We start from the raw sequence: 11,302 nt of genomic DNA, 5'->3' as shown, positions 1-11,302 counted from the left end.
CCTCCTACGACAGTAACCGGTGGGCTATCCTGACTGGTGTTCCCCTGTTTCATCATCTGTCCATCCCTCCCTCCCTCCGTCAGTCCCTCCGTTTTCCGTCTGTCTGTCTGTCGCCTTTCTGTCCAGCAGCCCTGGGCTTCTCTTACAGAACATTCTCCCAATGTTACCGCAACCTTGTGCAGTAGCTACTGCAACTCAGGCCAGGCTACTATTGGTAAAGCTACCTTGGAGTCTTGTAGTGGAGGGATTGTCCTTCTCTATTACTACCACACCYGTTGTCTCTGACTGCTTTTAGCGAAGTACTGCAGATAGTCATTATCAGTGCAGTAGTAACCATTTAAGCTCCCACTTTAGATAATACAATACTTGGAGTCAATACTTTCAGTTAGTAAGATACATCTTGCCTAAAGCTTTGACTGGTCACCACTCAACATTGTAGGCTACATAATGGCTTAACCTCCGAATGTCCTAATGTACTGTGGCATCCTACCACCCTGGGTGTGTGTACACACACACAGTGAGAGAGCTATTTTCTCTTCCTGGTGACAGGATAATAAGTATCATCCAACAGCGGATGCTTTTTGTTGGACTGCAGCACTCGGGGCTCATCTTCAACCCATCGGCTACTAGTGAACCAACCACGTGTCATGTTGAGAAATGGAGATTCAGAAGCCAAAACTCTTCCAACTTTGACAGTTAAGTTGTTGGATGAGGTTTTTAATGAGAGGCTAAACAAAGGTTTGAATAGGTTGTTGTCTGTGTTTTACGTTTGAATGTGGGGTGGAGACTGCATCCTACCCTTAACTTGGAAACCCCAAAGCACCTGTGTCAGTGAACACATTTCCTGGGTGAATCCTCAATACTCTCAAGTGGCTTCCTCTCCTGAGTCCAAACTGAGAAGACTGGATGGGTGAGAGCAATAAAGCACTGATCTCGGCTGGGTCCMAATACATTTGAATGGCTTCCGTTTCTTGTCTCCTTTCCTTTATCCCTAACCAAAGCGCCATTATTTCCCTTGTCCGGGCTTTTCAGATCAGTGGTTCTAAGTGATAGTAGAGAAGGACAGGAAGCTGTGTAGGAGTGATGGATGCTGTGACTTACAGGCAGAGTTTCTCCATATTGTTTTCACCCATTCAGTCTAAGGACAGGGAAATGGGACACTTTCTTACACAATGGAGAGCCACTTTAGTTTGTGGATTCAATACCAGTCAGTGACAGCACTTCCTGGTTCAAACTCACCCCACTTCCCGGTCCTGTCACATCACTTCCTCTTCTCTAGCTCGTGTCTCCTGGTTTCTATGGTGATTTGTGGCACAATGTTCCTACCAGACCCAAACAATCCAGTGTCACACCTTTCACTGTCTGGTTTGCTCTGTATATCTGTGTCACCGGGACTGCACTTCTTTTACCTGACACTGGTGATATGATTATGGTGTAGGTAGTAGTAGTAATAATAATAATATACTCAAGTAATAGAGTTTTTAAAACTGCTATGGAGTTGATATATTTATGGTTGTTGTCCTTAAGTGCTAACTCAGCCTGTTCCTACTGTTACGCTTACAAGTGGTCTAAAGTCTTTAAGGACAGGCTGTTAGCTAATTTCAGTCGACCTTTTGAAGGCTGTCTGACTGCTGCAGCTAAGGTGACATTTTTAATGAAACTGAGTGAAAAACATAGTATTTCAGTCTTACTTTTGAATGGCCCGTCCTATTGGACGGCCTCTGGCGCGCACTCTGGGTATTGAATATCAGTAATATATTCAGATGTTGTATTTGTTGTCCTTGGTTGGTTTCTCGCCTGTGGAGACGTGATTATTCAGTTGTGTTGTGAATGTAATTCTCTCTTTATTTCACCCCCCGTCGGCAGTGATGTTGCATTGAATCCATATGCCTTTTTAATATCATCGTTTGAAACATGCCTTTTTCCCGTTTGTGTTCTCCCTCCAGGTGCTCTAACCGCCTGTCTGTGTATCTGTGCAGGTAAAGAGGACGAGTAATCCCAAGAAGCTTCTGGGCAGCTTCCCAGAGCCGGTGGTGAACCAGAACCACGTGGCAAATGGTCAGAGCCACGCCAGCCGGCCGAGCCCCCAAAAGCGCCTAGCCCCTCCCCGAGCGCCAGCGGGACAGCCGACCCCCCAGCCGGCGCGCAGGGACTCCCTGGAGAAGTTGGTCCGGCAGCACAAGGCTGAGAAAGAGGAGGCCAGATCACGGGGGTCTGGAGAGATACTCCGTCCACGTAGGACTCCCACTGCAAACCGCCCTCCGCCCCCACCCTCGCTACCCCAGAGAGAGGGTTCACACCTACACCGTCCCCGCGCCCTCCCCTCGCCACACCCCAACCCTCCTACAAAAGTGGTGGACGGAGGGAAGCCTCAGAACCACGCCACGGCCAACCACAACTCCAATGCCGCCTCCAGTAGCGCTCGTAAGACATCGCCCCGCCTGGGTCAAGCCCCTCCGAGACAAGCTGGAAGCGGCCAAGGCAGCGGCGGCCAGGGAGATCCAGCTGAGCCGCGGTGGTTCCCGGCCCCCTCCACCCTGACGACACCCTGCTGCTCAACCGCCGGCCCGCTCCAGGGCTTGATCCCAGGCTCCAACCACGGCTCCAACCGCGGCTCCAACGCCTCCCAGTCGACAACGTGCCCGGGGGGCAGAGCAGGACTTTGTGGAGGTCCTGGAGCTGGAGAGGCCACCGTCGCAATAGGCCGCAGCGAGACACCGTCCCTACCCCCCACCCACACCCCCAGCCCTGCAAGGAGCATGGGCTCCATAGGACCCGTGGCTAGGCAGGCCAAACACACCATCCCCGCTGCCCGTCCCTCAAACAGCCCTGCGGGGGGTAAACCCTATGTCCACCCAACGGCCAGAGCCAGGTACCACACGCCCCCCCAGCAGTACTCCCCCGGCCGGCCTGCTATGGTGCCACTCCACTACCCTCCGTACAGTGTGAGCCTTGAGCAGAGGGACTGGGAGAGGACAGGCACTACGGCCCCCCGCTCCTCCCGAGGCACCCACCGATGGGTCTGATGTATGGGGAGAGGGCGTACGTCACCACCAGACGGCCCAGCCACTCTCCGGAGAAGGCCCTCATGAACAACTCCTATGCCACCACCCACAGGCAGCCTCCCAGCTCAGCCCAGCCCCCCGGACCATTGTAGGCCCGCTGGCCCCCCGCACCATCAGCAGCTGGACATGCCCTGGTAGTAACGCCTCCATACCTGCGCCAGCCCACACGGCTCACCTCCGCTGCAGCCGCCTATCCGGTGCACCCTCCTGTTGACTACAACAAGTGGAGAGGGGCGCAGGAGAGGGGAGCAGACCCCGCCCTACCTGCCTGAGGGGCCAGCCGGGGAGGGGCAGTGGAGGTGCAGCCGTGGGGGCAGCAGGAAGGTGGTGACATGCATGTGCCCCTGGAGGTGTACCCCGTCCCCAGCTTCCAGAGGGCCCAGATGTCCCCTGTGCAGGAGTTCACCTTCTCTGACGGCCTGGCTCACTACAGGACACAGTTCCACGAGCAGCAGCAACAGCCCACATGAGGCAGCAGTCCCCCGCTGTTCGGAGGACCACACTACAGGCACGCACCAGAGCGTTCACCATGCAGGAGTCTATGTTGCTGTGAGAGGAGGAGAGAGGGATAGAAAGACATGAGGTTGTCACTGACACTGTGGCTGCAGAGACAAGCGGTTCCTACTGGAGTTAAGGAGTTTAGTTTGGTTGTGCTTTATATGTGACGTCTGACCTTTTTAAAAGTCATACTGCATCGTGAATGCTGCAGTATACCAGCTTCTGATGTTTTTATGTATCCTTTTAAAAACCCACTGAAGATTGATATTTTATTTTTCGGATGTTAAATCATTAATGACAGATTAAAGGATAATAATATATATATGTCTTTTAGAGTTGAAAATGTACAGTAAATGATGTTTTGTTTAATATACTGAGTTATTGAAACGTTATGAGTAGCAGGGGACACTTCTCCTGGCGAGACAAACTCAGTGATTCCATTTTTCATTTCCATCTTTATTATTTTTTTATGAGTTACTTCCAAAATATCTACTTTAGAGGTCAATTTACTCTATATGCTTGTGAATATTCTTATTTTTCAGAGAGAAGAAACAAAGCTATGTCAAATAATAGAATTACGGACAGTGACAATTCAAACATTGTTGAAAATATATCATATAAATTCTGAAGCACCTCCACTGTATACGACGGTTTTTAAAACGTTATTTTTTCATTGAGATTATTCTGTTGGTCGCTCAGTTTAGCGACCACTGTCATTGCAAAGGCATTTCTGTAACCCGAATAGTGTGTACAGTAGTTGTGTATATCGAGGCCAGTGTCTGCTTTATACCCCATATTGAGACTGTAAACTCTATCAACAGTGAACTGTTTGTCGTCCGTAGAAAAAAACACCCCTTTTCTCCCCTGAAGTAATGTACGATTTACTTCCCTCTGAAACGGTTTACCTGAACATTAATTGCATATTAACAGTACAGTATTTTCATCACCACAGAGTAGGTGTCAGCCTAAGTGAAGAGGTTTCTATAGAGGGGGAATGTGTAACGGTATTGAAGTACTTACTAAGCCGCAATATGCTTTAATTGCCAACTCATGTCTGTATTGTCAGCAGTCACATTCACTGCTCTTCAGTTACCAGCACTTACATATTAAATCATTCCATATACACACATCAACATACTGACCTGTAGATACTCTTTGTAGTGTGACGTCACACATTTGAATACATATTCAACCACCTACCTTTTTAGTGCTGATTCTCAACTATGTACTTTTTGATACAATGCTTATCGTTCTCGCGGTTATAATTATACTGTTATTATTTGAACATGCAAATAAGTCATTCCTTTTTTTTGTTAAATAATTCATTGCAAAATGGTTTATCAGGTCATTCTTCAGAGACTTTTCTTTACTTAATAAAACAAATTGGGGTGTGCATTTCTGATCATGTGTCTGTATATTTGTGTGCGGATTTATTTCTGTAAGAATGTTATTGCTATTCCCTTCATACATCAGTGAAGTGTCTTCGTACATATTCTACATGCATGGACCACAAAGCTCACGCAGGATACTGGCTAGTGATTTATATCCCTGGAAAGGGGGATAACGAGTGCCAACATTATTCATCTGCTGATATTTGAGGAAATACTACCCTCTAGTGGAGAAACTAATTGCACCCTTTTCCAACCCTATGCAGCTGCCAGACTTTTTCTTGAAGGATTATACAGGCCATTTTTCCAGGACCCCACGTGCTTTACTAAGAGTATTGCATGATATTTTGCACTTAGCACATTGTGTCTTGTTCTTTTTATTGAGACCAAAATATTTGTATGTGGGCCAAACTAGGAATTTGGTCATAGCAATAGGATCATTAAAAAGTTCAATTCTGAACACTCAATTTGCCTTTCATCAGACCTTTGCTGCTCAAGGGATACAATGGTGCCATCATGTGGCGGTACAGTGCTAATGCATAGAACATGGAACATTGCTGTACTACAGTAGGGCTGTCTTGGTGGAAGTACAGCYACTGTTAAACATTTAATGGACGCCTCAATCCCACAGCCACCAGGTAACCTCTCACATACCTGTTGTCTTTCAGTATCCAGTGCAGGCTGAACTAAACACAGGATCTATTATACAATACCTCCTGTTTCCAATTCATGTATTTGGGCCTATTATTTTTACATGCGTCTAAATATAAAATATGCAGATTGGCTTCATCAGTTCTTTAGTAAATATTTTATTTTTGTTTAACACAGAGGTAATTTGAATACATTTTTTAAACTTAAATTCAGAAATATACAGTACATTCAAAGTATTCAGACCCTTTGACTTTTTCCACGTTGTTACGTTACAGCCTTATTCTAAAAATGATTCAAATCAATCCACACACAATACCCCATGATGTGAAAAAAGGTTCAGAAATGTTTGCAAACGTATACAAATACATTTTAAAAAGACCTTATTTACACAGGTATTCAGACCCTTTGCTATGAGACTTGAAATTGAGCTCAGGTACATCCTGTTTTCGTTTGTACTGTACAACTTGATTGGACTCCACCTGTGGTGAACTCAATTGATTTGACATGATTTGGAAAGGCACACACCTGTCTATAAGATCCCACAGCTGACAGTGCATGTCAGAGTAAAAACCAAGCCATGAGGTCGAAGGAATTGTCTGTAGAGCTCTGAGACAGGATTGTGTCGAGGCAGATCTGGGGAAGGGTACCACAAATGTCTGCAGCGTTGAAGGTCCCCGAGAACACAGTGGGCTCCCGAATGATGAACTACCAAGATTCTTCCTAGGAAGCTAAACTGAGCAATCTGGGGAGAAGGGCCTTGGTCAGGGAGGTGGCCAAGAACTCGATGGTCACTCTGACAGAGCTCCAGAGTTCTTCTGTGGAGATGGGAGAACCCTCCAGAAGGACAACCATCTCTGCAGCACTCCACCAATCGGGTCTTTATGGTAGAGTGGCCAGACGGAAGCCACTCCTCAGTAAAAGGCACATGACAGTCCGCTTGGAGTTCACCAAAAGGCACCTAAAGGACTGACCAGTAGAAACAAGTTTCTCTGGTCTGATGAAACCAAGATTGAACTCTTTGACCTGAAGTCCAAGCATCACGTCTGGAGGAAACCTGGCACCATCCCTACAGTGAAGCATGGTGGCGGCAGCATCAATGTGTGGGGAGGTTTTTCAGTGGCAGGGACTGAGAGACTAGTCAGGATCGAGGGAAAGCTGAACGGAGCAAAGCAGTGAGATCCTTGATGAAAACCTGCTCCAGAGAAACTCCCCAAGAAGACTTGAGACTGTAATCGCTGCCAATGGTGCTTCAATAAAGTTCTGAGTAAAGGGTCTGAATAHTTATGTAAATGTCATAATTCTTTTTTTTTTTATACATTTGCAAAAAATTATAACCTGTTTTTCTTTGTCATTATGTGGTATTGTGTGTAGATTGATGAGGGGGAAGACTTTTTTATCCATTTTAGAATAAGACTAACGTAACAAAATTTGGAAAAAGTCAAGGAGTCTGAATACTTTCCGAATGCACTTTATATACCCATTGATTTTTGAAGAATAAAACTTAATACATTCCTCATGACCTTAGTTCTAATGACTTATTACCCCATCAGAAACACAAATATAAGCTTGTTTTACACCTTTGTAAACAATGTATAGCCTCAAAACATATCATTTGTAGCTCATGGATGGTCAGTCCTTGCATCCATAGCTCTGTCTATGAATTTTAGAGTAGTTACATTTCTCCAGTCCCATCCATCAGCTTTTTACCAAATCAGTGGCCGCTTTGTAATTGCTTCAACTGCAGATTGCCCCTTTAAACATTTACATTCTGTCACACGAAGTGCCCAATCTATGTCCTGTGTGAGTCCCTTGACCATGGGTGCATCTCAAGTATCTACCTTTCCTAAAACCTTCAGCTCACCCCCTCCTAAGGGCATACATGAAGACAGCCCTGCATTTTCACTTCATCAGATCACGACAATAATCAACAGGTATTTAATTTCAAAATGTCCTCCTCRAGCACTTCTGTGTTCTGTGATGGGTTCAGGTCCAACTGGGGGCAAGATTAACACCTCAACCATCCACAGGCTCCCTTCTCCAGTCCAGAGGCTGCTGACCCCTCACAGGCCACGGTAGTCCAGCCCAGCAGATATCACTCATCATGGGCCTTCTCTGCTTTGTTTGTCCATACAGGCTTCCGTTTCTCAATGAAGGCCCGTATCCCCTCCTGTCCGTCTCTGAGAGCCAGGTTATCCACCATGACACGAGAGGCTGTAGCGTAGGCCGCATCCCACCCCTGGGCCATCTGTCTGGGAGAGGAATTAAATTAAATGATTCAATTATGTATAAAACTAAACATGTACACTACCGTTCAAAAGTTTGGGGTCACTTAGAAATGTCCTTGTTTTTGAAAKAATATTTTTTTAAATGTCCATTAAAATAACATAAAATTGATCAGAAATACAGTGTAGACAGTGTTAATGTTGTAAATGACTGTTGTATCACGAAATGGCTACATTTTTTTATGGAATATCTACATAGGCGTACAGAGGCCGTTATCATCAACCATCACTCCTGTGTTCCAATGGCACGTTRTGTTAGCTAATCCAAATTTATCATTTTAAAAGGCTAATTGATCATTAGAAAASCCTTTTTCAATTATGTTAGCACAGCTGAAAACTGTTGTTCTAATTAAAGAAGCAATAAAACTGGCCTTCTTTAGACTAGTTGAGTATCTGGAGCATCAGCATTTGTGGGTTTGATTACAGGCTCAAAATGTCCAGAAACAAATAACTTTCTTYTGAAACTCGTCAGTCTATTCTTGTTCTGAGAAATGAAGGCTATTCCACGTGRGAAATTGCCAATAAACTGAAGATCTCGTACAACGTTGTGTACTACTCCCTTCACAGAATAGCACARMCTGTCTCTAACCAGAATAGAAAGAGGAGTGGGAGGCCCTGGTGCACAACTGAGAAAGAGGACAAGTACATTAGAGTGTCTAGTTTGAGAAACAGACTGGTAGCTTCATTAAATAGTACCCGCAAAACACCAGTCTCAACGTCAACAGTGAAGAGGCGACTTCGGGATGCTGGCCTTCTAGGCAGAGTTGCAAAGAAAAAGCCATATCGTAGACTGGCCAATAAAAAGAAAATATTAAGATGGGCAAAAGAACACAGACACTGGACACAGGAACTCTGCCTAGAAGGCCAGCATCCCGGAGTCGCCTCTTCACTGTTGACGTTGAGACTGGTGTTTTGCGGGTATTATTTAATGAAGCTGCCAATTGAGGACTTGTGAGACGTGTGTTTCTCAAACTAGACATTCTAATGTACTTGTCCACTTGCTCAGTTGTGCACCGGGGCCTCCCACTCCTCTTTCTATTCTGGTTAGAGCCAGTTTGCGCTGTTCTGTGAAGGGAGTAGTACACAGTGTTGTACGAGAGCTTCAGTTTCTTGGCAAATTCTCACATGGAATAGTCTTAATTTCTCAGAACAAAAATAGACTGCCGAGTTTCGGAAGAACGTTCTTTGTTTCTGGCCATTTTGAGCCTTTAATCGAACCCACAAATGCTGATGCTCCAGATATTCAACTAGTCTAAAGAAGGACAGTTTTATTGCTTCTTTAATTTTTAAGCTGTGCTAACATAATTGCAAAAGGGTTTTCTAATGATCAATTAGCCTTTAAAAATGATAAACTTAGATTAGCTAACACAACGTGCCATTGGAACACAGGAGTGATGGTTGATGATAACGGGCCTCTGTATGCCTATGTAGATATTCCATTAAAAATCAGCTGTAAAAGTAATTTACAACATTAACAATGTCTACACTGTATTTCTAATCAATTTGATGTTATTTTAAAATGGACAAAAAAAWRTGCTTTTCTTCCAAAAACAAGGACATTTCTAAGTGACCCCTAACTTTTGAACRGTAGTGTATATAGTATTTACCTTTCTAGAGGAAAATGAGTGACTCTTTTGCTGTCTTTTTGCATGCAAGTGTATCAATGGATATCCACTCAAACCAACAAAAACATTGAAACGTAGCAAACAAGGAATGAATACATGGTAGGCAGAAGGGTTGAGTGCTATAGTGTGGTGAAACATCTGGAGTGAGAGACACACACCTGTGGAAGGTGGCCTTGCCAAGTGCTACAACGGGCCGGCTGGCCTGACAGACCCGCCGTGCGATGGCTAACGTCTCGTGCTCTAGACGCTCCTCAGGAACCACCTTACTGACCAGCCCGTGCAGCAAAGCATCCTGAGCCGAGATCGGGCTTCCTGTGAACAGCATCTCCATGGCAACCTGTAAAATATCAGAATATATCAGTGTTACACAGAGTGTTTTTGTGTATGTGTGTGTTTACCTTCTTGGGGACAGCTCTGCCTATTGCCACGGCTGGTGTTGAGCAGAACAGACCCACGTTGACCCCTGGCGTGGCGAAGGTGGACTTCTCCGTCACCACGGCAATGTCACAACTGGCAACAAGCTGGCATCCTGCTGCTGTGGCAACCCCATTCACCATGGCAATCACAGGCACAGGAATGTCTTGTATCAGGGTCATAACCTTCAATAACAACAAGAGGAATGAGTGTGTATGTGGATGAGAATGTGTGTGTGTATTGTATGTACACAGCCAGACTCTACGGAGGACAATCATACTTGACTCATTGCCAATAATGATGAGTGTGTACAGTATATTTGTATACAGTACAATAGTGAACCACACCTCTGAGCAGGCCTGAAACACCTTGGTGTGGTAATCTCTGCCCTGTGCTGACGTCAGCTCCTTCAGGTCATGCCCAGAGGAGAACACTGGTCCCTTAGCTGGAACACACATAACACAATACAACAGTGTTTATGAAGGGGGGATCAAAGGGGGACACATCTGATCATGGATCAGCACTCTGGTGGTATCTTACCTGATATGACGATGACTCTGAGGTCGTCGCTGTCGATGTCTGCCAGGATGTTGCTTCTCAGTGATTCCAGCATGGACAGAGACAGGGCATTCCTCTTCTTCGGGTTGTTCAAGATTATACTCCTGAACATGTAATTACACTGTTACAGTAGCAAGAATAATTTGAAGGGGAACAAAAATATATGCACTGTACCGATCAATGTACTGTGTACCTGAAGCATAATAGTGAGATTTTTATAGGACTAACTGCTTACTAACGTTAGTTAGCACCAATTAACGTTTCAGGTGATCCGTTTAGCATTGAAGAGATGGAAGCGCGTGTCCAAAATGGACAGCTTCTATACAATTCGCGCGACATGGGCACACATTTTGAGAAGAGGCGCTCGACAAATGCAGAGGTTCTTTGACCACAGGAATCAAACACCGACAGAGTGGTCAAGCTACTTTGTTAGTTTGCTGACAACTTGCATACCTTATTCCATTGTTTTGCTGTCTGACAGTCAGTGGCTCCGCTGGAATTTGCGTGCAAAGTGACTTTGACCCAACTAGAAGTGTAAACCTGCAGAGTTGGACAATATTAGCAGCACGGTAAAACAAATTTCGAGACATGTTTTGACTGTCCTTGCGTCAACAAGGATGAACACCAACATTGGTGTATAGCGCCTTCTACTGTTTCGGGGTGACAAAACTCAAAACGGAAACATTGTCATACTTCCCTCTGGGATAATGGATAATGAATTAATTAACTGTATATTGACTGCAACTACTGCGTTTATTATGTCATAACACAATACAATTTCAGAATAGCTGTTTTGTAAAAAGCGCATCAATGCAAAATCA

At 45.1% G+C, this 11,302-nt stretch overlaps 1 protein-coding gene and 1 pseudogene across 2 annotated transcripts; one reads left to right on the top strand and one right to left on the bottom strand.

The window, feature by feature from the left end:
- LOC139025662 (USP6 N-terminal-like protein) overlaps nt 1–4,965 on the top strand; it is a 7,921-nt pseudogene extending 2,956 nt beyond the window's left edge.
- A 2,089-nt stretch (nt 4,966–7,054) lies between these two features.
- On the bottom strand, nt 7,055–11,123 carry LOC112075228 (enoyl-CoA hydratase domain-containing protein 3, mitochondrial). Of its 2 annotated transcripts, none has more exons than XM_024142252.2 (6): nt 10,935–11,123; nt 10,464–10,585; nt 10,271–10,368; nt 9,908–10,108; nt 9,668–9,846; nt 7,055–7,847 (listed from the first exon to the last, which is right to left on the bottom strand). In XM_024142252.2, exons 1-6 carry the CDS (start codon nt 11,069–11,071, stop codon nt 7,616–7,618), a joined length of 969 nt encoding a protein of 322 aa, XP_023998020.2. In that variant the 5' UTR covers nt 11,072–11,123; the 3' UTR covers nt 7,055–7,615. The 2 variants fall into 2 exon arrangements, with proteins under 2 accessions (XP_023998020.2, XP_023998021.2); XM_024142253.2 differs by having other exon boundaries at nt 7,055–7,851; nt 10,935–11,122.
- Between the last annotated feature and the right edge of the window lie 179 nt (nt 11,124–11,302).

This window comes from Salvelinus sp. IW2-2015, unplaced genomic scaffold, assembly GCF_002910315.2.
Source record: "Salvelinus sp. IW2-2015 unplaced genomic scaffold, ASM291031v2 Un_scaffold3039, whole genome shotgun sequence".
NCBI lineage: Eukaryota > Metazoa > Chordata > Actinopteri > Salmoniformes > Salmonidae > Salvelinus > Salvelinus sp. IW2-2015.
Note: the sequence above shows the minus strand (reverse complement) of the source record. Positions and strands in the feature narration are given on the sequence as shown.